The sequence below is a fragment of the Alosa pseudoharengus genome, unplaced genomic scaffold (assembly GCF_046254945.1).
Source record: "Alosa pseudoharengus isolate Yale_2024_CS ecotype anadromous, Long Island Sound unplaced genomic scaffold, YU_APseudo_1.1 YU_APseudo_1.1_scf_4, whole genome shotgun sequence".
NCBI lineage: Eukaryota > Metazoa > Chordata > Actinopteri > Clupeiformes > Clupeidae > Alosa > Alosa pseudoharengus.
The window spans coordinates 20,000,905-20,028,868 of NW_027468774.1; the positions used below are offsets into that span (position 1 = coordinate 20,000,905).

The 27,964-nt window shown below is 40.9% G+C and overlaps 4 protein-coding genes across 6 annotated transcripts in view; all 4 read right to left on the reverse strand.

The window, feature by feature from the left end:
- Positions 1-217: 217 nt before the first annotated feature.
- prrg2 (proline rich Gla (G-carboxyglutamic acid) 2) lies at positions 218-5,521 on the reverse strand. 2 transcript variants are annotated; one of them, XM_076265208.1, is made up of 7 exons: positions 5,298-5,521; positions 4,731-4,849; positions 4,388-4,551; positions 4,165-4,198; positions 3,919-4,051; positions 3,488-3,625; positions 218-3,287 (listed from the first exon to the last, which is right to left on the reverse strand). In XM_076265208.1, the coding sequence occupies exons 2-7, from the start codon at positions 4,840-4,842 to the stop codon at positions 3,245-3,247; spliced, it is 624 nt and encodes a 207-aa protein (XP_076121323.1). In that variant the 5' UTR covers positions 4,843-4,849; positions 5,298-5,521; the 3' UTR covers positions 218-3,244. The 2 variants fall into 2 exon arrangements, with proteins under 2 accessions (XP_076121323.1, XP_076121324.1); XM_076265209.1 differs by having other exon boundaries at positions 4,731-4,821; positions 5,298-5,520.
- A 585-nt stretch (positions 5,522-6,106) lies between these two features.
- Positions 6,107-12,380, reverse strand: rras (RAS related). Its single transcript, XM_076265207.1, has 7 exons — positions 11,770-12,380; positions 11,149-11,244; positions 10,834-10,921; positions 9,214-9,316; positions 8,275-8,383; positions 7,883-8,001; positions 6,107-7,758 (listed from the first exon to the last, which is right to left on the reverse strand). The coding sequence occupies exons 2-7, from the start codon at positions 11,233-11,235 to the stop codon at positions 7,671-7,673; spliced, it is 594 nt and encodes a 197-aa protein (XP_076121322.1). The 5' UTR covers positions 11,236-11,244; positions 11,770-12,380; the 3' UTR covers positions 6,107-7,670.
- Positions 12,381-13,274: 894 nt separating this feature from the next.
- On the reverse strand, positions 13,275-16,356 carry LOC143103034 (uncharacterized). The gene is made up of 5 exons (XM_076266822.1): positions 16,097-16,356; positions 15,695-15,810; positions 15,338-15,497; positions 15,115-15,238; positions 13,275-14,992 (listed from the first exon to the last, which is right to left on the reverse strand). Exons 2-5 carry the CDS (start codon positions 15,785-15,787, stop codon positions 13,891-13,893), a joined length of 1,479 nt encoding a protein of 492 aa, XP_076122937.1. The 5' UTR covers positions 15,788-15,810; positions 16,097-16,356; the 3' UTR covers positions 13,275-13,890.
- A 1,109-nt stretch (positions 16,357-17,465) lies between these two features.
- The window catches only part of ap2a1 (adaptor related protein complex 2 subunit alpha 1), a 29,596-nt gene continuing 19,097 nt past the window's right edge, over positions 17,466-27,964 (reverse strand). For both annotated transcript variants that reach the window (XM_076265211.1, XM_076265210.1), the window contains 7 exons: positions 25,325-25,407; positions 24,977-25,067; positions 23,388-23,510; positions 23,158-23,274; positions 21,072-21,141; positions 20,517-20,651; positions 17,466-19,553 (listed from right to left, as the gene is read on the reverse strand). In XM_076265211.1, the coding sequence (XP_076121326.1) occupies positions 19,476-19,553; positions 20,517-20,651; positions 21,072-21,141; positions 23,158-23,274; positions 23,388-23,510; positions 24,977-25,067; positions 25,325-25,407 (697 nt within the window). In that variant the 3' untranslated portion in view covers positions 17,466-19,475. The remainder of the gene's footprint in view (positions 19,554-20,516; positions 20,652-21,071; positions 21,142-23,157; positions 23,275-23,387; positions 23,511-24,976; positions 25,068-25,324; positions 25,408-27,964) is intronic.

The following is a 27,964-nucleotide window of genomic DNA, read 5'->3' on the forward strand; positions in this document are numbered from 1 at the left end:
GCTAGAGTATTGTCTAGGAACCCACGCACCACACGGCAACGCATGAAATCCATTGAGCCAGACCGAGAGTGAATGACCCTCAGCCGCACATACAAGAGACGAATGGAATTGAATGGTTACAAATAACAAGAAACAACTGCATATGAGTAGGTGTTACAACATAGTAGATCTATTTTACTATTAAATAACCTAGAAATTAGTTAGGTCTATGCAAAAACGTTGTAAAAACATTTTTATTAAAAAAAGTTGAATATTCTACATGAAATACGTACAGAACACATCTTTCTCCACCACATTCTAACTGTGAAAAACTATGAAAGCCTATTAAAGTCCAGGCAATCTGTGAGAAAAAAACACCCAACCCAAAACTAATTGCAACATAAATTATTTTTGTTGTATTCAGTTCATAAAACCTTCCCATATCACATACCAAAAGTCCATGAAAATCCAAGTGGTGGAACATTGTCAAAATTGTAATTATTTGTGCATTGGTCAATGGCGAAAAGCTGCACCTTTGGCAGTTTTATTGAACTTTCATAGTACAGGGGATATGTGAAAATTAGGTCAAATTCTTTCATAAAGGCATGAAACTTGGTGAACTTGTACAGTTTGGAGCCCTGAACATTTTCAGATATAAAACCATTATTAAAAAACCCTAATGGTCACCGTGGCAACCATTAAATGTTCCACTATAACTGAATTACGCCTATATTCTTCATTATATCTCCTGAAACAAACATGGTATCTCAGAACAAGTGATGCCTACAGGGATGAGCAGTATTTATTACATGTATTCCATATTTCAAATACAAAATATATCGTATATTCGTAATTTGTATTTGACTGGGTTGAAAAAAACGGCTTCGTATTTTGTATCAAAATACTTTATAGGTATGTATTTTTGTATTATTGACAAATATTTTTGGTAAAACCAATACTTTTGGTGATGTGATAACATCATAACTGACTTGGGCTGACTTTGAATTTTGAAATGTGCCCACATTTGTGATAATATTGAGATTCAGGAAGATGATCCAGTGCAAGTTGAGTAACTATATAGGCAGGTCAATATAGGGTTCAACATCAAAAAAATTGATACAAAAGGTTTTTTTATGGATACTGGTACTGTTAGACATGCTAAATAACATACTAAAAATCTAGTAAAATCTGACCTTGAGAAATGATGGCCACCAAAATGGCTGCCAAGAGGTTATAATGGCTATGGGCCCTATCATGACAGTCAACAGCACAGCGCAAAGTGTGTAATCATCATGATGCAAGTTTTTCATCATCTCTTTTATTGAGCAACACACCAAGGGGTGTAGCCATTAACGACCTAAGGAGGGGTCTAGCGCATTATCTAAAAATCACTATCGTACACTACCTAAAATGCATTAAGATGAGACATGTCTTAACTGGTGTTATATCTCATCTACAAGTAATATGCTTTCAGGAAATATATAGTTTAGGGTATTTAATCTGTTTTCCATAGACAGTATAGGCTAAAATGTATCCGCTTTACACTAGATTCGCCTATACAGAATGTAGGGCAATGTATTGTGCATGGCATGGAGGAAGATGGAAATGTCTTAAATTGTGTAATATCTCATCTAAAGGGTATATGCTTTCAGAAAATATATAGTTTAGGGTGTTTAATTTGTTTTCCCTTGACTATACATGCCAAAATGTATCCACTGTACACTAGATTCGCCTATGCAGAATAGAGGGCAATGTGTTGTGCATGGCATGGAGGAAGATGGGAAATGTCTTAAATTGTGTTGTATCTCATCTAGAGGGTTTTGTGCTTTCAGAAAATATATAGTTTAGGGTGTTTAATTTGCTTTCCCTAGACAGTATATGTAAAAATGTGTCCGCTTTACACTAGATACAGTGTTGGCCTATACAGAATAGAGGCCAATGTATTGTGCATTGCATGGAGGAAGATGGGACATGTCCTATTTGGTGTCATATCACTTCTAGAGGTTATATGCTTTTAATATATAATAGTTTATAGTTTATGATGTTTAATTTGTTTCGCTTAATAGTGCAGGCCAAAATGTATCAGCTGTTCACTTGATTCGCCTATACAGAATAGAGGAGTATGTATTATGCATGGTATGGAGGAAGATGGGACATAAGTTGATTAATGCTATATTTCATGTAGGGCATATGCTTTTAGAATATGTATAATTTTGGCTGTTCTATGATTTTGGTAAAACCATGACCCATGCATAGGCATGCATTTTAATTATTAATCATAAACTATATTTATTAGTATAGCATGCACCTTTTGCCAGACGTCACAACAATAGTCACCTCTTTGGAGGCTAGCTGCAGTTATCTGCACCTGTCTGTTGAATTTGGACATTATCATGTCCATCTTCAACTTTGCCTTTACAATTTTCCTTCATTCATTCACTTACATAAACATACTGTACTGCCTGATTACTTTTTTAGCCAAAATTGTGCAAAGTAAAGAGGCATCATACAGGTCCCTCTGATTGGACAGACAGTCTCAACAGATCAGTCAACCCTCCGGGCAAGAGGTCAATTACTAGTCTATAAGTCTTGGAAAATGATGGACTGATACTTTTGTGTGATATACTGTATATGATTCAGTGACCTCTAAATCAGACCACCAAAAACACATTCCTAGGCTGAATAATGCTTAACTATATTTTTGTACAACTTTAACATTGTGGAGCACTTAAATGCAAAAACACACTGGCTCTATTTAAAGACTGAACAACCATTTCCATTGATTCAAAGGGCCAAAATAAAAAAAATAGACACCAATTAGCAACAAACAAGTCTGAAATAAGCCCGAGAAATGTACTAACTCTTTGAAAATAAAAGAATGTTCCTCAACAATGCAATATTCTAAAATTCCATGTTAAGTTAGATGGGATCAGATATTCTTTAGAATGCTTATTTTACAACATTCTAATTACAGTTTTGTCAGTATATGCCTAAAACAACCCTCATTTTAACATATTTCCACCAACTGGATTTTCATGGACTTTTACTATGGTGTTTAGATCACCAATTGAAATATAAAAATGTGAAAATAAATTCTGTTGCAATTAGTTTTGGGTCAGACCTTACTTTGCCTGGACTTAATTATCCCTTAAAAAAAATGTAGATTTTTGCCAGTATTTTATATTATTATAATAATTGACCAACGCAAGATAAGCCCATAAAATCCCCTCTTTCCTCCTGGTTTCTGAAGTCCTGTGTCCAGATTTCAGTCCCCCACCTCAGACCCTGGAGCCTCTGACGGTGCTCCCCTTCAGACAAAGAAATTACACAAACCATGAACTTGATTACATAGGCCTAGGCCTACAATATGCAGGCTGCTGTGCTTACAGGGCTTTTAGAGCAAACACATGTACACAGACAAGTGACAGAGAACAAAAGCATGTATATCTTAAGCTTATACTCAACCACTCAGAGAACATTCTAAATAATATCACTCTGGCTGACATACCCCGAGTATGGTGGAGGGGGTGCATCATACTGCCCGCTGCGGTTGAGGGCATCTGAGTAGGAGGGCAGCCCCGGAACAGGGTTCCCTGATAGTGGGACGGACTCAGGAGGACGTGAATCTGAGAGCTGTACAGGTGCACTACCAAACACACACACACACACACACTAACACTTACAGACCTGCAGTTGTGTCATACAAATACACAAGTAAAATGAATACACTACACAATGTGCTAAATTGAATTAATCAATTAAACGTGACAATTGTATACGCCTACAGTTTTATCCTATGCCCTTGCATACAAATTACACAGGAAATCACACACTTGCAGTACACTATGCTCATTTTTTAAGAGCATCACCATATGTGGCCATAAACTGTGTTTACAGACCCTAACCATAAATTACATAGAAATTCACGTTTGCTCTTACTTGCCACTTCTGCTCACACTCTTGCCTCGGTTCTTATAGAAATAGCAGCCAAGCACAGTAGCAATGGTAGCCACCAGTAACAAGGCTACGAGGCCAGCTACCAGGCCTGGTACGTCCACCCTGACAACGGACCCTGAAGAGGAGCATTTGACTCTTTAGGTCAGTCACATTGTTTTATTCATACAAAGCCAACATCAATCAGAAATGGTTAAAAATGTTCAGATAAATTATTGACTGTGTTTCTACCTTGACTGTTGACATAGGTGTCCCAAAATACTGTCTGTTAAAATAGGGGAAAAGGTTTAGGGCTGATAGTTTGTTTATTCAACAAAGCCCAAGAAAGCCAGTTATAAGATAAAAGTAAAGGTGTACAGTGTCACATAATTAAAAACAGTCTATTATGCATGTACTCTTTTGGCCTCTGCCAGCCTGTACAGTATGTGCTCCCAACCATTGAAAACACACGTACCGCTTGTGTGTCATCTTCAAATGCTTCCCGGGCCTCCTCATAGGAGCACACCTCCTCCATACATTCCCTCTCAATGTTGCCTTGTACCACCATCTCAAAATCCCAGGAGTTGTAGAGAAGAGAGCGTGATAAGAAAAGGCTTGCTGATTGCTCTGGCAGGAACACTGGATAATAACACAGGATAATGTAAAGATATATTTAAAATGGTTATAGGGATAATCTGTTAGAATTATCTAGCACCAGTTATCATTGTCAATTACTGAAACTAAAAAAATGGAAAGTTGAAGAGAGGGATTCAGAGGGGCATATGTTTGAATAGTCAGGAACCAAGGTCAAGGTTTACCATTTTGATCCTTAATGATGACCCTCCCCCAGGACAGGTGCAGCAGCAACATCCAGACACACGTCGTCACAAGCCTCTTCATACCGCAAGCCTTCCACACAAGAGAAAACATGAAATTCCTGGACGGATTATTAACAAACCAACAACTGGCTGTTTGGACACTGATAGCATGAAATCGTTTTCCGAAACGCAAAGCAAATGTGCCTATTAGTATACAACAGACCGACACACCCTTAGATGGCCAAGGAAGGCGGTTTTAACCGATTCCCCCTCACACACAGAAATGGTCGCTTTTCAGTTAGATGCTTTGATTAGCTCGGAAGATCCAAAATGTGTAGGCCTACCCCATTTCACGACAACAAATTATTCGACTGTCATAAAGTGGGCGTAGGCCTATAGCTATTTAAACGAAGTTAAAGTTTCTACAAATCTAAATAAATGGAAAATAATGTTTGTTAAGTTTATGATGAGCCTGAAACGTGAAAGCTTACTACCGTGAAGTGGGACATATTTATTAGGCTACCTAACACGGCCAGGTGATCGGAAGACAAAAGAAAGGGTGCTTACCTTAAAGTTAGTCTTAAACCCAGATATCTTTCCTTTATCACTGTACACTAGGGCACCTTATCCTTTTCTTCGCGTTTGTATTGAGGTGAACAAAGCGTAGAGCGTTAAATTACGTCGGATAGATTACGAAGATAATTATTTCGGTAACTTGTCGTATTTTAGCTTTTGCCAGCAGTTTCCCCATCGATGAAAACACCGACATGACGCGCCATACCGGTTTGACAGCATACCTGTTGAGTGTCATTAGGAGTTTCCTGGAGTTTGTTGGACAGGCTGGCTTCTAACCAAACAAAGCAGAAACAAGCCTATTATTATATTAATCTATAATGGATCAACAATACACAAAATGATTTCAAAACTCATACCACACATGTAGGCCTACTAAGTTTTTCTCGACATAAAATATATCAGGCCTTTTCTAAAGGAATCTTGAAACGATATAAGCTGATGCACCTACTCTACACTTGGCACACTCAAATGTGCCAACTCTAGGCTAGCGTTTACAGCTCATCAGATTCAACCTCAGCATCAAATGTTGGTCCAAACAATAAACATCATGAATAGATGGATAGGGCTCAAATCTAGCCTTGTACTCTGTACAAGGTTAGCATATAATGTAATAACTTTATATTTCCTCTAAGATTGAGCATTAAGCAGAATCACTTTGACTTAACCTTCATTTATCTCAGTATCTTACTTTCAATCAGTCTATGTGCATGGTTTCATTTGTCATTATTACTCTGTTTATTTTGACAACAAAATATTGAATCAATAGTACCAATTAAAAAAGGGCAAGCGGTAATAACTACTCAGTTTAAGTAAATAATACTTTAATTTGGTATAAAAGTCTTTGGTTGATTTCAGTACATTGTGTCAATACAAAATTGTTGCATACAGGGTGCACATACAGTCTTGCAGCAAAAGGTAGGAGGTCAGGTGTAAGTAACTGTAGTTCATCAGACAAATAAAACGTTGTATTCTGCTACAATACATTTAACCAGAGAAAAGCTGTGAGACATTGAACTGTCAAACACAACCTTCAGTTAAGACATTCAAAACTTGACAACAGAAGAATGTGTATGGACGCAGATGGATTTTAATTTATTTGTTTTGTTTACTTTTTCAAATGAGTTTCTGCTTCTACGGTAGAGATATTCTATCTTGATTACTTGATTTCATTGTTGATTAACTTTAATATATGTTAAACCGTATTGGATCTTTGGAGTCCTTGCTACATTGAGTGCAAGGTTCCTCCTGGTGGCCAGAGAAAGCAATGGTTTATTTACAGGGGCAAACGTTCTGCCCATCACACATAGACGTCTCTTCTCAAAGCATAGACAGTGACTATCCATTAATGTAGTACATTTCATTTGGTTGTTTAACCTTTGTGTGCTCTACATATTAAAATCATTGTTACAAGGCGGTGCATCAAAAGATATAAAACAAAATGTAGCTCCACGTATGCAGTCACAAGTACCTAGACACACAGCCAACAGCTCATCCACATAGTACTTCCCCTCCCTCTCCCACCCCAAGCCCCAAAACATATACACACAAAAGATATGATAAAAAATAAAAGGAATCCAAGATTCTTAGTGTTACCCTACTTCTGTATAACTGCTTTTTTGTAAGTTTAAAGATGTAGCAGACGTCACTACTCCAAAAATTACTTAAATAACACACAGACCTGTAGCAAACTAAAAAAAACATGCAAATGCTTCTCAGATTGTTACAAGTTCCACACAGACTCACAGTCAGCCACCGTATGTCTCACTATGTTACCATGGGGCCCAAGAGTTCCTGAAATGTGATGGAGCTAAAACAAGGCACTTATGAATCATTTTAAAACTGTGACGCATGGCTTTAGACAGTGTTTCTACAACACCTCCAAATATAGCTCACTACAAATAAGGTGCTAAACCAGACTTCTTAGATATGTTTAATTATGATTCTAGTCACCGTAACACACCACTAAACCAATCAGTTCACCCAGGTTAAGCTCATCTTCGGTCCCTCATCTAAACCTGATGACTTGTACAGTAAGGGAAAATAGCACCCCACTGTGGAAGAAATTTATTTTTTCTCTCAACTAAAAAAAACCTCTGGACTCTTCAAGTTAATTTTCCTTGGTTTGTTTCAGTTTGTTTAAACAATCACTTTCCCTTTAATGTCAGATGGCTGCATAATGAAATGATATACCCACGTAAAAACCAAACATTAGAACAATAAAACAGTTTGAAATACATTTCTTTTTTGTTGTTGTTGAAAAAAGTGCGAATGAAATTAAAAAAGATCATGCTTCACCACAACATCAGCCTCCTTAAAGAAACCCTTCAAGCCCAACGCACTGGCTTGGCCTGGCATACAAAACAATTAGAGGATACTGCATGGGCATCTACTGCTCTTCTGTTTGCCTGAATGGTTGGCAGGGAGAGGTGGACTTTCTGTCTCCTGGAACTTCCTGAGAAAGCAAGTAAAAGAGATAGAGAAAGATAAATATGTAGATAGAAAGGCTCCATACTGTAAGAGAAAGACCTGCCTTACAAAAGTGCCTCATGCACAATTCTGGGTTCAAGTTCACCCACCTGATTGCCCTCACAACCTCCAAGAAAGCCTCATCCACATTGTAACGGTTCTTGGCGGAGGACTCCATGTAGTGGATCCGATTTTCCCTGGCAAAAGCCTGTGCCTCCTCTCTGGATATCTGCACAGATCCACAAGCAGACCAAAGTATAAACGATGCTGAAGAATGATCATTTATGGAATGATACTTACACCATGGACATGGACAGCATACCATTAAGCATAGGTTTAGTTACAATTCTGTTATAATGAATTGAATCAATTCAATTTAAATCTGCTGTTTACCATGGCTCAGTCATGAAATGTCTATTCATGTCTAAACTCCATTTGACACTTACATATGTATGCAGATTATTAGCTGATATGTAGCTATGACATATGTATGCATAATTACCACTCTGTGCTGGTCGAGGTCTGACTTGTTACCAACTAAAACCATGGGGAAGTCATCACGATCTTTCACTCGCAGAATCTGGGTGTGGAACTTCTGGATCTCGTTGTAACTGATAGAAATAAGAGCAAAATCCAGACAGAGGAGGGAGGTTTTGAAATTGCAACATAACTAAATGTGAGGTACATGTGCAGCAATGTATTGAAGTAATATGCATACTCTTTTTCTCCTGCTTTTAGGACTGTGATTGCTTCCATAATTTAACATTACTAGATACAGGGAATTGACATTCATAATTGCAGCATACTGCTCAAAGAGCTGTACAGAAGTGTCGGTGCAGTTGGTGCACATCAATATTACAAGGCTGTAAACAATCTTCCAAAACATTTGTGAATAGATTTTTATCTGAGAGCTTGGAACGGAATGATTTATGGAGCAGCAACAGCAAAAGGCTTACAGGAACAAAACATGATCAAGGAATTAAAGAGGTTCCATTATGGAATGAATCTCATAAATAGCAAAACGATATGCTCATCAGTCAACATCTTCAATTCCTAACCATCTTAAAATACAATGCAATATTATACAATGCATGTCAATGAATGTGCGAGACAATGACTTCCACCAAATTTAATACTGTTCAACTCTTTTTTATAAGTACTAATCAGAGCAGACAGCTTCATATTCAACAGACTAACCACAACAATACATCCGCCGACCCACCTGGGCAGTTACAAAATGCATGTAGACCGTATCATATTTATATTACCACAGTTGAGGAAATACAGCATAGCTGTGTGCGCTTGCCACAAGACACATACATAGACTCTCAAAACCTGATTTTCAGTTCCCATTATAGACATGCAAAAAACACACACATGCACGCGCATGTGCATGTTCTGTCTGCCTCTCTTACATGCACACACACACAAATAGACTTACCTGCCCCGATCATTCAGGGCAAACACTAGTAAGAATCCCTCTCCTGAGCGCATGTACTGCTCCCTCATAGCACCAAACTCCTCCTGACCAGCTGTGTCTAGAACTGACCAGAGGAGAAGAGAAAAGGCATTTAAGAGAGCACACATAAACACACACACACAGACAGGAAACATGAGGGCAGCCTAAAATACAGCCACACACAACAGAAACGAAACCACAGAAGTCTCTAACACACACACAAACTGCACTGCCTGGCTACACACAGACCTACTTCCCATACACTACACATCACACCTAATGACCTCTTTCCTCCGTCACACTGACACATCTCACTGACCTGTGGAATAATCGGGTATGATTCAGGGAGGTGGTGGAATAGACTACTACCATATCTAGAAATCCACTCATCAGAAATACTCAAGAATTCTGTGCCACGCAAAAGTTGTTAATGTGTAAAACCACACACAATATTCATCAGATGAGATCTCATCCCAGCAAAAACACCATCGTGACAGATCAGCTAACAAGTTGCAGTTATTTAACATGGCCTAGTTATCTGTTCAGAATTGGGCCTATTTTTTCAGTTTTGTACTCACATTTTGGTTTATAGTCTAAATCTTTTTTTCTAAAAACTATCTTTAAATACTAGTAATAAAGCTGCCGCACATATGAAATACATTATTTCATTGTGTCAATGCAAAGCATACGTTTATCAAGCACATCTTTCCATGGATATATTCTTTCAAAGACACATTCATGTCTGCCGGGACCAATCTACACATACATATTACTCACTCTACTTCTACACTACTCACAATACATAGTGTTACAACAAAGAATCAGTTTGCTGTGTTTGAATGTTACACTGACTGTAGTAAAGTAGCTACACAGTGCACATAATCATGCTAAGCGTTGCTTAAATGTTAGACACAGCATAGTTCATAGACATCAGACAAATATGAAACTAAACCTCCATGATTCTTGCATAAAAATATATTAAACCAAACCATGATTCTTGGGCATAAAATTCATTCATACTGAATCCCATCCTTAGGCATGGTTTCCATTACGCCTACTGTATACTTGCACACTATAAATACACGCTCTTACACTGCATAGTACTGAATTATCAAATTATGTTTGAATGTTAGTGTTCTTTCTGAAGGAGTTACATATAATAATGCTACTTTTTTAAATTTGAAATCAACAATGTAAGCTATGCACAGAATAGACCCATCTGACCCCGAGAGCAGACAACTATGAAATCAAACATTAAAGCTTTGAAATTTAAACATTTTATGTAATTTGATGGCTGTGACCACACTGTAGAGTGACCAAGCATCTCATCATCAAAAATACTGAACATCTAGCCTACACTGAACACATGTTCCCAAAAGCCAAAAACAACTTTTCAACAGCACTTTAGACTCTTCTGAAAAGGTCTGAATGGTTTCAAAACCTGTTTTGGGATGACTGGTCTGACTGAAAGCCGTTTCTACAAGTGAACTGTTCTGCATTATGATATCAGTTTTCACAGTCCACACTTATTTAAACATCAGTTTCTGGAATCTGGACAAACTAATGTAACTGATTAGTTCTGTGAGCTATACAAACACTTACTGTCCAGCCGCGTCTCAGTCCCGTCAACAGTGCAGATTTTAGTGTAAGAGTCTTCAATAGTTGGGTCATAGTCTGATACAAAATATGACTGAAACGAAAAACACAAACATCATTAGGTTTCAACCCACCACACAGATGTGTGTAAAGAAATGTTTGGCCTAGGCAAGCGAAGACATGTTGACAACACCTCTCCACACCCTTCGTGGTGATTAAGACAAGTCAGCCATGGTTACAAATAAGAATCACAACGGCGGAGAGTCAAAATCACTGAAATCTGTCGGCCAACTGGACTGAGCTCCGACCGCAATCTCTCACCTGGATGAACTGAATGGTCAGTGCGCTTTTTCCCACACCGCCACCGCCCACGACTACCAACTTGAATCTCTCCTCTTCAGAGGACATGGTTTCCCTCTAAAATAACGTCGTAAAAGGAAAAGAGATTTATATTGTAATCCGGAACGTAGAAAACACAGTAGAACAGCTGAAAGTTGACACGACATCATGCATAGGCCTACCTAACTTCAAATTATCTAGCATAGCGTCGGCTACTTGGGGCAATTCCCATGAGCGACAGGCCTCATCTACGAAGCATTAAGGTTTGGTTAGTTAAATTTATTTGAAGTTAAGGACGTAGAGCCTGATCAAGCCCCATGAATACATATCTTACGTTAATAATATAATTTACTGCCTGGTAACTGAATTATGCTACATGCTGCGAAGTTTTCAGTCTTCATCCTTTATCGTTAATGTTGGTTCATGCTATTCCATCAGCTTCGATAATTAGCCAATACCTCAACAGGGATCATCAGACGACAAAGATTATTCTCTCTGTTTAAGTAAGTAGCCTAATCTTGTAACTGTATAATTAAACTTTCTCAGCAAAGGCCCAATTGTCTGCTATGGGTGCATTCCGAGAGTTGGAAAAACTTGGATTACCTTCCTTCCGCAGACGCCTTCGGTAAATCAGTCCGGAGATGCTAAGTTTTCCTGCTTTAGCGCTCACACAACTGAGGAGTAATTAGCCAGCTCTCTAGTAATACTTGTGTTTCTTTTTCAGCGGATGTAAACACGGGTAATAACTGTTAAAACAACATAATCGAGGGAAGTTAATGTCAGATTGACGGATGACTTGACTACAATTTGAGCGTTCAAACAACTTCTTCCTTTGTCATTTCTTGAGTTTCTTAGCTCCTTCCGACTTTTTTCATACCCCGGGGCGTTTTTTTTCTCAGCCGCATTTCTCATACGTACAAATGGGAGTGTCTGAGAGTTCCGTTGTTTTATTCAGCGACTGTTGCCTGCGAAGTGCTTAGCAAAATCAATATAGTGTTGCCCTTGTGTTATTATTGGCTGAAGATAGGTTGTGGCCGACAACACATCGTAAGAGATTTCAAACATTGTCGTTACAACTATACCAAACAATTTAAAGCCCCGGTAAGTAAACCAAATATTAGTCTCGCTCATTTCCTTATTTGGCGATTGCCTGTATGTGAGACCACCACTAGGCTATCGCCTGCAGCATCTAAGAATTGAGATAGTCTGTCCAGTATAGCAAAAATAATAATCCGTTCAGTTATAGTAGCCTAAGCTATCTGTTGCTGCAGCATCGAGAACTTATAGCCCACCCATTAGGCTAGTCTTAGGAATGAAGAGGACTTCTGAAGTCTACTTTCAATAGTTTTGTTGGGCTGAAATTACAGCATAAGTTGGCTACCAAGTGTCCCTCGTTCCTGACAGGCACGACTGTTAAGGGGAGGGCGTGTATTTGGCAAAATGCAGTCCTGGTCCACATGGAATTTCAGCATCAGGGAACGCGCCTTATGCCGGATGTGACTCATGATCATGGGCGTATAGTGAGTGTTGCTGACTCGCCCCCTCGCTTGGAAAAAGTTTACAGAAATCCATTACATATAATTCCCATCATATATTCCATCATAATGTGCGTTTGCAAACGAACTGCTATATGCGTGATAACCTCTGATGCATTGGGAAGCTTGTCAAATTTTAATTTAATTTCTAGTCCACTTTGAGCAACCGACTAGGATATTTAATTAAACTTAAGGTGTTTAAAATAACCTATCTTAACAGTTTCGATTGAAGAGGCACCAAACACCTAAATGTTTTTATTGTTATTTGTTTTTATCAGAACTATAGCCTCAGACAAGCAACATAGTGCCCTCTTGCTAGAAAAGAAAAGAATTATCAAGGACCTATTATGATAGACTAGGCATTAGCTGTCTACTCTAATGCCACTTTAATTCCTCCGAAAATTGTATTATCCGGGAGCTCTGAGACGCTTGTCTCAGGAATTATGAAAATATAAATCTGATCACTCTTTTTCAGTGTAAGTACAGTATACATATATAGTAGTACATATATGTGTTGATGGTGATGATGCTTCTGCTGCAGTAAACCTTTACAAAAACACTAGTGCCCGACAAATCAAATCTAAATTTGTGACAGAGATGAAGACAGACAGCAGTCTAAACGTTCAGCTTTAATGAATACTGTGATTTCAGTACAAGCTGTGGTGCTAAAATACCATCATCAAAATATCAATTTAATAAATAGTAATAATTTAATAAATTTGTCATTTCATAAATAATAAATCCACACACTCAAGCAAGTCTCTGAAAAGTACAGACACTTATAAATCACTTATTTCAAGAATAGGATACACCTACAGTCCATTTCAAACAAGTCAACAATAAAGACATGTGATGACAGGCCATTCCTTAACAGGAAAGTGTGTATGTCTGTCAAATCTAGAATAAATGATAAACATGCAATGAGGGTGTCTGTTCAACAAATGCCTAAGCAAGAGCCCTGCTCTGGGGTCAGGCATCCTGAGTTCCATTATTATTCTTATTCACTACAGATTTGAAAACAGCTCTCCCAGTGAGAAAAGTATGGGGTCCATTCATTCAAACAAAAATCCTCACACAAAAAACGCTCACTCTTTCCCATGATATTCCTGTGACTTTACCGTCTTTTTTATCCATTCATTTTTAATTTTTCCCAACTGTCCAGACTACTATTGGCCACATCACCTTTCTTTCAGCACCTGTAGGGTAAGGCAGGCTGGCCGACTTTGATGCGAGGGCCTAATAGCACCCCGAGCAGCATCTTCTCTCCCCAATCTAACAGCTTATTTACAGTGAGACTTAGCGGAGACACGAGATGCGTGTCGCCACTTAACCCCTCAACCGCCTCCACAGCGGTGGATGGATGCACCTTCTGTAGAGACCCATTAATATTCATGGAGGGAATCTCTTTGATGCTTTCTGTCTTGGGTTTGCTACGCTCTGGCACCCCCTGGTGGCTTTTGACCACTCTTAGCTTTGCCTCTGCATCCTTCCGGGCTGTCACTGCTCTGTCTTGGCTCTGCCTGTCCTTTCTCCTTGTGAGAGATCGCAAAGAGCCTTGATGTGCATTAGTGTGTTGAGAACTTAAAGCATTCCTCTGCCTCTCTTTTTCCTCTTCTGCTTTCCTCTGTGACTTTCTAGCTCTGTGCTGTGCTCCGGACTCCCCCATGTGGAGGAGTTGTGAACTGGTAGTTGCATCCTGACGGAGTTCGGCCCTCTTGCTGCTCTGTGTGGTGTGCCTCTGTGGTGTCTGAAGGGAGGCACTCACAGGGGTGAGGGCTAAAGTGAGACGTTGGCGCTTCTCTGAGACCGACACCGGGTCTGATGGGATTTGTAGTGTGATGGGCTTCTGGGGATTCCGCTGGGCTTCTGACAGTGCCTGCACCTCTATGGGCTGGAGTGAAAGAGTGAGACGTTTGAGCTTATCAGAGAGCGACAGAGTGAACTCAGGAGACTTTGTCTGGGCCAGTCCTTTGTTTCCACTCTGTACTGCGGTGCCATCTTTGGTGTTGGAGGTGTCACAGGGTGTGTTTACACAACCTTCTCCGTGTTCCTTGTTGCCACGCTTCATGTCCTGAGCACTGGGATTGAGTTTGGTTGATAGCAATACAGAGGAGCTACAATCTGTGTGGTCAGTGGTAGGGAATGGTTGGGGTAGGTCCAAAGCTCTACCAGACGGCTCAAGCGTATGGTGTGCATTTGTGCATGCGGGGGTGAGAGTACCCTGGAAAAGCTGAAGCTGACCCAGGAAGTTAAAATTTGGGGAGATGGAGGGTCGGCGCTCCTTGACAAATCTGTAAGTGTAGAGAGAAAGTTTATTAGTTATAATCAGCACATGGTCTGTAGGCTACTGTTTAGATATATAGATTTAGCATGATTATGTGTTAATGATCTCTGCCTGGCCGTGAAGTCGCACCTGTATGCATGATCCAGATCCATTCCCAGGTGATACATTATGTAGGCCACAGCAAGAGCTGGAGAACGAGAAATACCAGCTGCACAGTGCACCAGCACAGAGCATCCCAAAGACATGGCCCCATCTACAAGACACAGAAAGAGAGTGAGAAACAATGAATGCACATCATGCAAACACTCTGCCAATGCAAGCTGATGTAGACAGTGATGCACTGTGTACTTACCAATGAAGCGTAGCGCCTGTGGAATCCACGGCAGCAGGTCGTCCCGCAGGGAGTCGTCAATGGGAATCCGGAGGTACTGAGACTTGGGAAGAAATGTGGGCTGAGGGGAGCAGCGGCTGACGCTCAGCACGTATGAAATTCCCCGCGCAGACAGACTGTCCTACAACCGGTGAGAAAACAGATACGGCATTGTTCGGACAATAAAACTAGGTTAGTAGCTCCGAGCGACCCAGATGAGCTCATGTCACTTCGAGAGCACGTAATAGGTCAAAGCAAGACTAACGCTCCCATCCACACAAATGCAAGACAAGACTGCAGAAACTTGACAAAAATGCAGATAGTTTAAGTGTTGTTTACCTGCGTGACGTCCGTCTCTGCACCCAGATACAGATGCGGCAGGATGCAAGAGAGCGGCAGACGCTCATTCTCTCTTTCTCTGTGGAAAACCATCCTCCTTTCTTCTGGGGTGCACTCTGTGCAGAAAAAACCGAGCATGTGGAGTGACTTCATAGAGCCAAAACAAGAGATGACGCAGATGCATGGACTTCACAACCTAATTTATTCTACACTAATTTACGCTTGTATTTTGAATTGCACTCAACATAATATTAATATAACACCAAACATGCATGAAGTTGATGCATTCTCCAACACTCTTAATTAAGTCGCATAGGAATGCACTGAAATAGGGCAATGTTGCATGCATTTTATACTTATACTTAATTCATACTACTGTGTTATTATTATGGATTAACTCACCAGTGATTTCTTTATCCGATATGTTGAAAAAAAGGAATAGATGCAAAATCAAATGCTTTGTAGCTCAAAAGTTCAATGCACTGAAAAGTAGGCTACACGCCGCAAATGCTGAATCGCAGTGTCGTGTTTCTTCCTCAGTAATCCCGTTTAAAGAGTAACTCTGCAGTATTTCCTATTAAATGCGCGAAAATTACACCGGTCTGTGTTGGAGATGTGTTCCACTGCTCTCCGTTCTCAATCTGCGACGTTATCGCTGTTTGTTGTTGGATGTCTATACCTGAGAGAGGGAGGAAAAGGATGAGGTAATGCCGAGTCCAGACGCCAATAATAGTACATTTGTATGTGATGTCATTTTCAGCCAATGAGCGCTTAGCGCTCTCCAATGACGCGCGCGCGGGCACGCTCCTTTTGTTCGACATCATCAGTTTGCCCAAGGACCCCGGCAGTTTGACTAGGATGGATGGAGCGCAATCATTCTGTCACTGAAAGGGAGGGGGAGACGTCGCCCCAACAGGCGAACACTGCAGTTACAGTCCTTTCGGCTGTGGAACTCGTTACTATGTGCGCAACGGCAGTCTCCCTTTATTTATTTTATAATGTAAACACCATACATTATTTAGAATTCTGCGTTCATTGTGCTATATTTATTTAACCTTGTAATGCATGCAATAATGTCGGTCTTCAGAGGTAGCTTGCATCATTTTTTAAATTTGTGTTTCTTTAGGCCTATTACACAATTGCAGGCGTAGCCTGCACGCTAGGTCGGTCTCCATCATGGGTAATTTCACACCTTGCGGATGCTCTGCCTCGGATGAGCAGCTGACAGCGGCTCTTGACTCAAGAAATGGACCCGGAACGTTTAGTCGAGATTATTCACAATATGCCTACATTATCATTTCATTGTAGTGTAATTTCATTGCAGTGTCAAACAATGCCGAGGTTTAGGACAGTGTAGTTACGGTACCTGACTGCCACCAGTGGATGCAGGGCAAGGAGACGTAAACGCTGAATTTCGGTTTCCGAGGTAAACTGGGGATAGCCGCAAAGGCTCGTGTTTGACAGGCATTGCTAGGCCCACACGTTTCACTGAAATTAGATGCCATAATAAGAAGTTTAGAAACCTAAACACAATGGTTTTATTTTTCAGTGGTGCGGAAATGATATTTGAATTGCTGACTGATAGTTTGCATAAAATAGTTTTATGGCTGGATGCAGATGACTTGTTTGCAAACAAAATGCAGTAACATTTTTTGCAAAACGCAAGCACTGACCTAGTTAGATGTGTGTGGTAAAAATCCAAGCTGAAAAACAATACTAGGATTTTTCAAAAGTTATAGGACACAATACAATAAAACAACATGGAGAGCCGTTTGAATATATGGCATAGTTTTACTTTCACATTTTTCAGTACAGAGTAAATTGGAATCTAACACAGGTATCTGACAGGTTTAACACCGATACACTGGGGCTGTATTAGCTAGCGGATACTGCACAGACACGCTCACGCGCACACACAAATATGACAATGATTCAAATTCAACTACAATGACAAAGTCCCAGTGAATGCACAGTTGCATCAAGGGAAGCATAGTGACTCCTTATTCAACATATATGACAGTGTCCCATAAACTTCGTTAGATTTTTTTTTTCTTATAATATGGTAGTCACACTCATCCCACACATACACACCTAATGCTGAACCAAAGCAAGATGATCCCTGGCGTTGTGGTTGACTGTTGGCAGCTGGTTTGGTCCTAATCTTTCTCTCTGTTTTTCTGCCATCTAAGATGTATGTGTGTGTGTTGAAGACTAGTGTGTTATCTTAGACTATAGTGTGCGCATTGGAGTACTCACTGATTTAAACATGTTCACATGATAAGTGCTCAAACAGGCGCTCTGGAACATCAGTCACAACCTCACCACAACTCAACACCCAATCTGGCTTTAGTCCCGTTTGTTCTGTTGTGTTGTGTGTGTGTGTGTGTGTGTGTGTTTGAGTGCAAGAGTGGAGGTCGCCACAGATCACCGCAGATCTTTGTAGTGTGCGTGCATGTGTGTCTACATAAGAATCCACTGCTGCACTCTTCATGTGCAGACAGACAGACGTGCAGACAGACAGACGTACAGACAGAGGACGCCCTCCTCTCCCTCCCGCTGCCCTGCTGTCCTCTCAGCCGTCTCTCCTCTAACAGAAGAGAGCTGGCGACCTGGACACAACCTGAACATTTGGACCACCATGAAATCATGAAATGTACAAAACAATGAAATGGGGCAACAAACTTCAAGTTAACACATCACTAACATCAGCACTGAGATGAGACAAAATAGACAGGTAAATACAATAAAATAAAAAAAAGAAAGAAAACCAAAAAAAAAAAAAAAAAACACACGTCACAACCAATCAAAAAGCATCTCTCATCTCTGAAGTCATGACGGGGGTGTAATAAATGCAATAAATGACGAGCCCACGAGAGGGTCTAATGAAGCGTGCATGATCACTTCCCTGCCTGAGCCTTGTTAAAGTGCACTAAGCCTGCTCTTCTGCGCCGGGGGAATATGGGAATGGAAATGTGGAATCTTTGCAGTGATACATGCTGAGCGAGCTGATGAGAAAGCTGTGTGTGTGTGTATATATATATATATATATATAAACTAATGTATGAGGATGTGCTGGGAGGGTTGGAGGGGGGTGATTAGGTCAGTAAAGGGCAAATGTCCGGCCCATCTAGAGGCAACTGCCTCCCTTAGTGTATTTCTACTTCATCTGTACAATTCCTCAGATTTGTGCATGTGAGCGAGCAAAGGGGTTTTGGTGCGTCCTCCCATCCATGGCTTACAAGGAATGTTTAAGAGACGTGTGTGGGTGAGTGTCTTGTGTATGCGTACACTTCGCAGGAATGCTATCGGAAGTTGAAATGTTAGATTGCGCGTGCGCTGACCGCTCGCCCCTCCCAGCACAATGCGCACCAGCTGCCAACACAAGCACAGAGCACACTTCAGTCACTAGGCCGGACGGAGAACACAACAATCACCACAATTCTGTACCACACACACACGCACACACACTCACTCACTCACTCATGCAAACAAACACGCACGCACACATGCTCTCTAACACACTCTCTGACACACACGCACACAGGTAAACACCAATAAAAACAAGAACTGTTGCGCTGATGATAACAGTAATAATAATCATAATAATTGTAATTAGGACAGTTATATGGCCGTCGCAGAATGCCGGCTGTGTTTTTTTTCCCTTATGTACGAATGCTTCTGAAGTTTTCTTTCTTTGTTCAGGGTTCTGGAAAGTAGAACGCTGGTCTGCATGAGGGCTCTAGGAAGGTGATGGTCTAGGCATGGATTCCAGGAGAAGACTCTAGAACTGTTCCGACAGCAGCTCACAAAGACGCTTGGAGACGGTGTCCTTACTGCTGCGCAGAGTCAAGCGGTACATCTGAGGGATGAAAGAGAGAGAGAAAGAGAGAGACAGAGAGTTACACAATGTGTAACACTATAATATATACTAATACACATACTATAGGTAGACTATTATAGTTAGCACACTGTGCTAAGTACAGGTGAGTACAGCATACACACATACTAACTGTATGCATAGACATGACACACATACTCAAGTGAAACACACACACACACACACACACACACACACCGCATGCATGCATACTTCTACAGACACATGATTAATGGTCGCTAAAGACTTGGTCCAACTGAGAGTGGGGTTCTGAACACGAATAACACGCCCAATGGCCTGGAGTCTACCACTGCACTGAGGGAGGGGGAGCGAGAGAAATAGAAAGAAAGAAAGGAATGGAGAAAGCTAGAGACAGCATTACGCTGATCAAAGAGGCAGCAAGAGTGCAAGATGACAGGAACAAGAAAGTCAGATATGAGACAGACAGACAGACAGAGAGATAGAGATAGAGAGAGAGAGAGAGAGAGAGAAAGAGGAGTGTTACCTGCTCCCCAGGCTTGAGTTGCAGCAGCAGACACAGAGACACAGACACATCAGTGAGATGCAATGAAACACAGAGGCTTTAGCTGTTTTGCGCCCCACGCCAGCACAGACGGCAGACAACAGAGAACGTGTGTGCAGACGCGTGTGTCTGAGCGCAGGTGTGTATGTTTACAATGTTAACACAAAAGAGAATGCTGGATTGAAGGGTCAACAATTATTTCTGTGGGTGTTCAAGATTATAGCTAGTGTAGTGACAATTGTGTGAGGCAGTCTTGGCTACAAGAGTAGATTTAGGCTCAGGGTAGTGCTTTCACTTGGGCAAAAAGTGGCTTAGAGAAAGGGATTGGAATCTTTGTGTTCAGTCAAACAAGTGTGTAAGTGTGCGTGTATGTGTTTGTGTGTGTGTGCACGTGCACATGCATGTCCATGTATATGACTTACCTGAGCTTGGGCATTGGGCTCCAGTCTGAGTAGGCAGCCCACCTGCTGGGCCTTGGTCTGGATGACTCCAGCGCACACAAAGTTCTCTGGGTTAGGGTCCACGTTCTCCAACAGGGCCGTCCCAAGGCCCAACAACTACCCAGGGGAAGAGGGTGGTGGTGATGGTGGTGAACATGGGATGGAAGGAACAAAGTGACACTAAAAAGATCTCGGGGAAAGCTCTAACCTGAAAAATGGGCTGCTCAAAGAATGTATATCAACTGTGCTTATTTTTGGAATATTTCTGTTTCAAATAAAACATGCTGCACACTCTATGTATTTCAAATGGTTTTGCAAATAAATGTACACATAAGACTTGAGTGCTCGAAAGGCAACATTTTACTAAAAGGTCTAGATTCGTGCAAGAGATTTGCAGGTGCCCATCTACATTCAAAACATCCAATACATCTATTCTACATCCAAATCCTGATAGGGTTCTGGAGATCAGCAGGGAAGTGTGTGATTGTGTGTACCACAGCAAGACCACAGCAAAAGCTGTATCTGTAAATCTCTTACCTTGGCTTTGACCACTTCTGTGTCAATGCCATGGCCAGCCTTGAAGATCTTCTGTGCCTCTTGCTGAGGCCTGCAGAAGGGAAAGGCCAAATGCATGTCAGATTACTGGGTGGGGCAGATTGAGTAACTCTGTGGTTGACATATTAAACTCATTACACAATCGTCTAATGCAACAGACACAAGCCAGTAATCTGTTACAACCCTCCTAAAGCCACCACCCTGACACACATTCAAGTTAATATGCTAGATTCATCGCTGCACCAACCGATTCTCAGAGAATGAGTGAGCTAATATCTAGTGTAATATCTCCTGGGTGGCTTTTTCAGACAACTAAATACAACAGCATAAACAATCTTGATTGGCTCAAACTTAAAGGAAATGTAAGACTTGGCTCTTATGCATACCTGCAAACTCAGAAGGGCTGAAAAAGGTGACATATTTCCCGAAAGACGCCACCCCCCCCCCACCCCCCCGCGCAGAGGATTTGAAAAAGTTTTACATTTTAACTACATGCACATAGGTAGACCTGAATTGAATAACTGAATATTATCATATTATATTATAATAAACGTGCAGTAAGCAGAATTTAAATATGGCTGCATTTGACACTTTTACATTTTAAAATGACATAGTCCTAACAGTAGGCCTACCAGCTGTTTTGAGTTAAGGCCATGTTTAGCCTAATTGAATAACTTAATGATGGAGACGATATTTTCAGACCTCCCATCCTTGAAGAAATGTCAGTATTACCTCAAACCAGGGAAAACACATTGCCCACCTTGGCCTTCATGTATGCAGCCAAAAAAAGACCAAACAACATAAATGTTGACAATCTGTTTTAAAGCCTAATCCTTATCTATAAAAATCACTGGTGTTGATAGAAAGGGACTGTGGATGTCCATTTTCTGGTCTCTATTCTAGCATGTCTGGTTTATTAGTACCTCTTTTCAATCCATTATTATTTGATATTAATTGTGAAGAAATACATCTATCCCTCATGTTATGTTGGTGTCTTTCTGCTCCTCTCGTGTCTACTGAGGCTGCAATGATCACATTCCAACTAAAGGGGCGGGTCTCAGCAATAGGTGCGTTATGTCAGTCTACTCTAGAAGCCTAGGTCTCGCTTGTTGGGCGCTAATTATCAAGAATTATGATCTATATGCTACACAGAAAACAAACAAATTAAACACCTATCACTGAGCAAGTCAAAATGTTTTGCTAGGTCCACTTTCAGATTTGTTGCAAATAACTACATTTGACCTTGGAAAGGTCTGCGCTCCCTGAGAACGTCATGTCTAACCATCATCGACACATGGAAAATATAATGCTAAATGAAATAACTTGTGAACTAGCAATAACTTTCCAAGACAATATTAAAACTATAAAGCCGAGCTAAATTCACAATCGCACTCAGTGCAGTCGTTTTGTTTCGCAAAGCAATTCAAAATGGCCAGCTGCGGGAACGTAAATTTGCGAGTCAACACTTGTTAACCTCACCTCAGCAAGTCTTTCATTTAACCCACCGAGGGCAAGAGAAAAGTAGCCTAACAATATGATGTTTTACCTTGAGTTTATAGTCAGAGAGAGTGTAGCATGTGGCCCGTGTTTGTTAGCTAACATTTTATTTTTTTCCTTGGTCATATGCTGCAGGCCATAGCAGGCAGGCTATGCGTAACAGGCCTATCACTTGTCTATAAATCTCGCATGAAATCGACGATAGTCTCACTCCAGACTAATTGCCCCCCCCCACCCTGAAAAAAAAAACTCTTCGGATCTACACGATTCACGTGAATGACATATTTTGATTCAAAAACGGCGATTTTCGCCGAAAGGTGACTAGTTTGCAGGTATGCTTATGTCACTCAATTTATTAAAAATCACAGCCAAATGACTTCTCTGGAGAAATTACATTGTTTTGTCCAATTGAGAAAGCCATCACAGAATGAGTGAGCAGGCAATTACTTGTCCCCCACACATGATCCCTACCAGATAATTACTGTAAAGTGAAGATCAACACACACTGGTGCTGAGGTTCATCTTCCAACCTATTCCACCCCTCTGCTCTACACACCACAAACACACTCACTGGCTGAGCTGTTTCCAGCGCTGAAAGAACTCCTGTGATAACATCTCAGTGGGCTGGAAGAACTTGTTGATGGTGACGGGAAGCTTGAGGGTGAGATTCTGCAGGGCTCCACCATACCTGAGTGAAGAGTAGGTGAGGGGAGGGAGTTGAGCTTTAATTTTCAATTTTAGTAAATGAGTGGTAATACGTAAGTGCAGTAAGAGAGAGTATGTGCCAACGCCCAACGGTACCTGAACTTGATGTTGAGAAGCGGCGCATCAACGAAATCAGTCAGACACTCGATGTTGACCACCTGCTGCACCTGGGCACCGCCCTCAATCAGAGGCTCCACTGTTTTAGTCTGCAAATTCAGCTGTGGGGCCAGTTAAGGAGAACATACACACATACACTCTCACCCTCTCTCTTTCTCTAAGACACACACACACACACACCTGTGCATTCAAACTAGGGCTGGGCGATAATGGACCAAAACTGATATCCCGATATTTTGGGGCTGATTGGCGATATACGATATATATCGATATTTTAAACAGAAGAGCTAAGTGTTTTGTATTCACTCAACATGACAATTATGACAACACATCCAGCTTTTATCAGAATGATTTCAGACTGCTCTAACACAGCTGTGCAAAAAAGTGTAAACAATAACATAGGCCTATCAATACCAATAGGCATAGTAGGCTACTGCTCTGATAAAGCTGTGCAAATAACAAAAGACCAATAAGTCGACCCTGACTGACAACACAGGCCTACATTGTACTGCACAATGCAATATTTTGGGCACAAAAATATTGCAGTAGCCTACTGCAGAAAAAAACCTGCAGTTTTGTCACACAATGCAGTTTTTTTACCGTAAGGGTTTGATAGGGCCTAGATGAAAGCAAATGTAGCCTATGATGGCGTAGACATGTGTGACTTGACAACAAACAATTGGGCTACTTAAACAACGTAACTGAGTCACTCACCAAGACTGTGATAGACGCTACCGTGATTTTGTATGCGTTCATTACCCTTTTGCATGTTCCGGTTCGTAAGAAAAAATCCCTATGCACGATTGAATGGGGTTTCGGGAATCATAAAAAATTATGCCTCTAACTGCTCGCGAGCATAGCCTATCCTCTTAATAAAATCAGCGTGTAGGTTTTCTCCCTGAGGGATTTAGATCTGCTATGTCACTAACGCAAGCACTCATAAGTGTATTTAAATTAGCTAGGCTATGTACCAAAAATGACATTTTACCGTGAGTCGAAGAGCTGTAAACAGTGTTGGAACTTAAATCTGCGTGTACAAAACCGCTTGGAGCTCCAGTGAAATTTTGATTTCACAACGAGAATTTTCGGTCTAGCCGTTGATGTGCCGACAGAAATAGGCATCAGTACCAACCTCTGATCACGGTAGAGAAAATCAGACTCGGTGTCAGTCATGTTTGAAAGTTTGTTGTGCTGTGAGGGAGAACGTGCACACGCAAGGGGCGCAGTTGAGCAGAGCTGCGGCTGTCTGAATGGTCTGAACACAGAAGAGCAAGTGGCTTTGATAAAATGGCCCATTATTTGACATACCGGTATTACGATATTGTCTCAACTACATATCGTTTTCAAAAATATATCGGTCGTAGTCGTAATACCGATATATTGCCCAGCCCTAATTCAAACAGAACATCCACTTTGACAACTCCAAACACAAACCTACTTGATCCCAGCTCATACATACGGCAACACAGTGGCGGGTCCAGAACTTCCATCAGCAGGAGCTGCTGAGATGCCAGTTTATGCTGCATCTGACACCTAACTGATGAGAACACTGATTCAGAGAAAGGATATGAGTCGGCAGTTCACCTGGGCAGGACACTGTAGTGGAGAAGCTGACAAACTGCACTGAAGTCTTATTGCCGTAGAATAAGTACATTCTCCCTGTGAGAGAAAATAACACACCACCACACAAATAAAATATCAAGTCTGCAACGTACCATGCATATTTGTACTCTGTCTATGGGTAAAATGGGTCAAAAAATTGTGCATCAGGGTGAATAAGGGTGTACACAGCGCTTGCTTTGGTTCATGCAACAAACGCTAAAGGTATTATGCTTTTTGACAAAGTTGGGGAGTTCATTGATTTCAATCAGGGCAAGTTGAGGAGTGCAATAGAAGAAATATAGTTGAGGGCTCACCCAGGTTCTGGCGATACTCAGACTTGATTCCAATCTGCAGCAGCTGGTTCTCAAACAGGACTCCGTTATTCTTACACACAAACCTACCAAAGACAGAGCGCAGAGAAAAAGACAGAGAGATTAAGGAATAAAACCAAAGTGACTCTTAACAGCATTGGAAAAACACTGCACCAGACGTTGAGTGGGCTGTGCGAACACTGGAGAATCAACAAGCAGAGAGTAGAATGTGTCAAGAAAGAAAAACAACAGATGGACTCTCACAATTCTCAGGTGTAAGGAAATTCTGATGACTAAATACACGGAACTGGACACCATTAAACAAACTTAGCTTAATGTAAATACATGAATTCCTCACAAATATTTAAAAAGTCCCTATTTTGCATGTAAACCAGTGCTCGAATTACGTGGGAGCCAGAGGGAGCCGAGCTCCCTTAGAGTGAGGACAGGCTCCCATGAAAGCCACAAAGTCAAAAATCTGAGGGGGTCTCTCATATCTGAAGGTGTCTGGCATTGTAATTGAATCTTAAACAACGCTCATTATCCATCCCTGTCCGATCTCTTACCATTAAAGACGTTAAATTAAAATATAGGCTACTACAGGACGTAGACCTACACTACGCTCTTGAACGCAGCATGACTGCACTTCACCACCAGACTATAGCAAACCGCATACGATCGATTTGACAGCACTCGCAAGTCCGAAGAAGTCACCCTGCTTTGATGCGAGTGTTTTGTCTACTTACACAGGCGTTCATTGGGCTAGCCTATATGGTTTGGATACGTGCTGAAAAAGTCCTGCTTGCTGTTGAACTTGCGCTTCGCCTCTTCTATGTTAATTGACAAAGCCATAAATTATGGCCCATAATGCAGCCTACTTCAATGATTGTGTGAACTGATCTGTAACTATCCTCTGCCATTCAGAGCTCCGGAAAGTTCCCAGATATTTTGAAACACCTATAAGCAATCTCTGATGGCGGAATATTCAATGGCTACCCGACAACATCTCAGTGCAAATTCCAAAATTGTTCGTCTATTTATTTCCACGGTTCAACACATGAGACGACTGAACACCCAGGTGTTGTTATCACTATGTGTACATTAGCCTATAGGCTAATACTAGAACATAGTTTGGCTGCAATGGCTTTATTAATTTCTGCCAGTTTCCCTGCAATTTCCCTGTGTATAAGTTAAAGACTACATGCATTATTGTGTTTGACACTGAGGATAGCCTATCTGAGACGGTGGTCTGGTTCAAATGAGTTACATTGTGAAATTGAGAATGGCACTCAGACTATTTCTTTGTATTGTGAAATTGAAATGAAATATGGATTATTACAATCAATAATATGTTGAAATGAATGAAAAGGAATACATTTCTACAAAAAATCTGTCTGTTGTGTGCGTGTGTTATAGCCTAGGCCTACCATCTTCACTGATCTTCACTTTACTTTGCGCATACTGTCAGCTGCTGCCTAGGCTATTTAATTGTATCGCCTTGTTAGGCTATGTGCGAGATGTGCCAACTTTTTATGAGATAGAGACCCCCTTAAAGACAAAAAGATAATTCGAGCACTGATGTAAATGCTTGTCAAAAAAATAAATAATAATAATGGGTAACACTTTACTTGACAATATCAACTTAAGAGTGACATGACACCGTCATGAACACGACACTGTCACACATGAACCCTAACCCTAATACTAACCTCTAACCCTAACTTGTTACGACAAAAACCGAATGACACTTAATAACAGAAGCATTATGTCATAAACGTGTATGACTTGTTTATGACAGTGTCATGTCACTCTTATGTCAATACTGTCAAGTAAAGTGTAATCTAATAATGTTCATGACTGAATAGGCACTGTACTTCCTGGTACAGAGGCAGAAAATGATTACTTAATGATAATCAGCTCTCAAGTTCATCACTGTAGTTCAGATTCAACTTCTGTAAGAAAAGTGGCCAAAACAGAAAATCAGTTTCTTGAAAATAAGTGCTTTTGAAAAATGATACATCAAGTAAGTTTATGGAAACAGAACAAAAATCAAAAAACAAAAATAGCCTACATGCAGCAGCTGACAGTTTTTTGTAGTGGTTTAAGAGGTCTTGCACAATGTGCCCAGTGTGTCCACTGAGAGTAAAGCTGAAGGAGACCCAGCCTTTTTGCGTGCCATCTTTAGTGAAGCCCACTGGCAGCTGAGCAGAAATTCAGACAGAGAACCACTGTCTCGCTCTTCATTTCCTCCTATTATTAAATTACCCCTCATTCACTCTGTTGATCCATTAATTTAACCTTTACAATTTAGTTTAGTAATTCAATTTCATTATTCCTGTAGCCTATTACAGTTCAAGAGACTGACACTGGCTTCAGTCTGGTTGGGAAAATCCTTTGAAATTGCACGAGAAAAGGACTTGAGCTCCTAGGAGAAACGTTCTAGTTTAGCAGTGGACCACCTGATAAAAGGAGGAGCAAAGAACCAGTGGCTCGCCAACTTCTGCTGTCAGCGGGCCAACAGCAGCTGTTATGTGTCTGCTATCTGGGTGGACAGAACTGGGAGAATTCCTTTAAAAGATGGAAATTGTCTGAGGGCGCATCCAACCACCACATGAACATGTGAACAAACATTGATGCCCAGGG

Bases quoted from the DNA above. Each gene is read 5' to 3' on its own strand.
- rras (XM_076265207.1), bottom strand. From the start codon at position 11,235: ATGTCCTCTGAAGAGGAGAGATTCAAGTTGGTAGTCGTGGGCGGTGGC. The intron at 10,922-11,148 runs GTGAGAGATTGC...TTTTCGTTTCAG, and splicing joins TGACCATTCAGTTCATCCAG to TCATATTTTGTATCAGACTA. The intron at 9,317-10,833 runs GTAAGTGTTTGT...TCCTCTGGTCAG, and splicing joins GACTGAGACGCGGCTGGACA to TTCTAGACACAGCTGGTCAG.
- prrg2 (XM_076265208.1), bottom strand. From the start codon at position 4,842: ATGTTTTCTCTTGTGTGGAAGGCTTGCGGTATGAAGAGGCTTGTGACG. The intron at 4,552-4,730 runs GTAAACCTTGAC...GTTATTATCCAG, and splicing joins CATCATTAAGGATCAAAATG to TGTTCCTGCCAGAGCAATCA. The intron at 4,199-4,387 runs GTACGTGTGTTT...CTATTTTAACAG, and splicing joins TTGAAGATGACACACAAGCG to ACAGTATTTTGGGACACCTA.
- LOC143103034 (XM_076266822.1), bottom strand. From the start codon at position 15,787: ATGGTTTTCCACAGAGAAAGAGAGAATGAGCGTCTGCCGCTCTCTTGC. The intron at 15,498-15,694 runs GTAAACAACACT...CACCGGTTGTAG, and splicing joins CAGAGACGGACGTCACGCAG to GACAGTCTGTCTGCGCGGGG. The intron at 14,993-15,114 runs GTGCGACTTCAC...CTACACTTACAG, and splicing joins GATCTGGATCATGCATACAG to ATTTGTCAAGGAGCGCCGAC.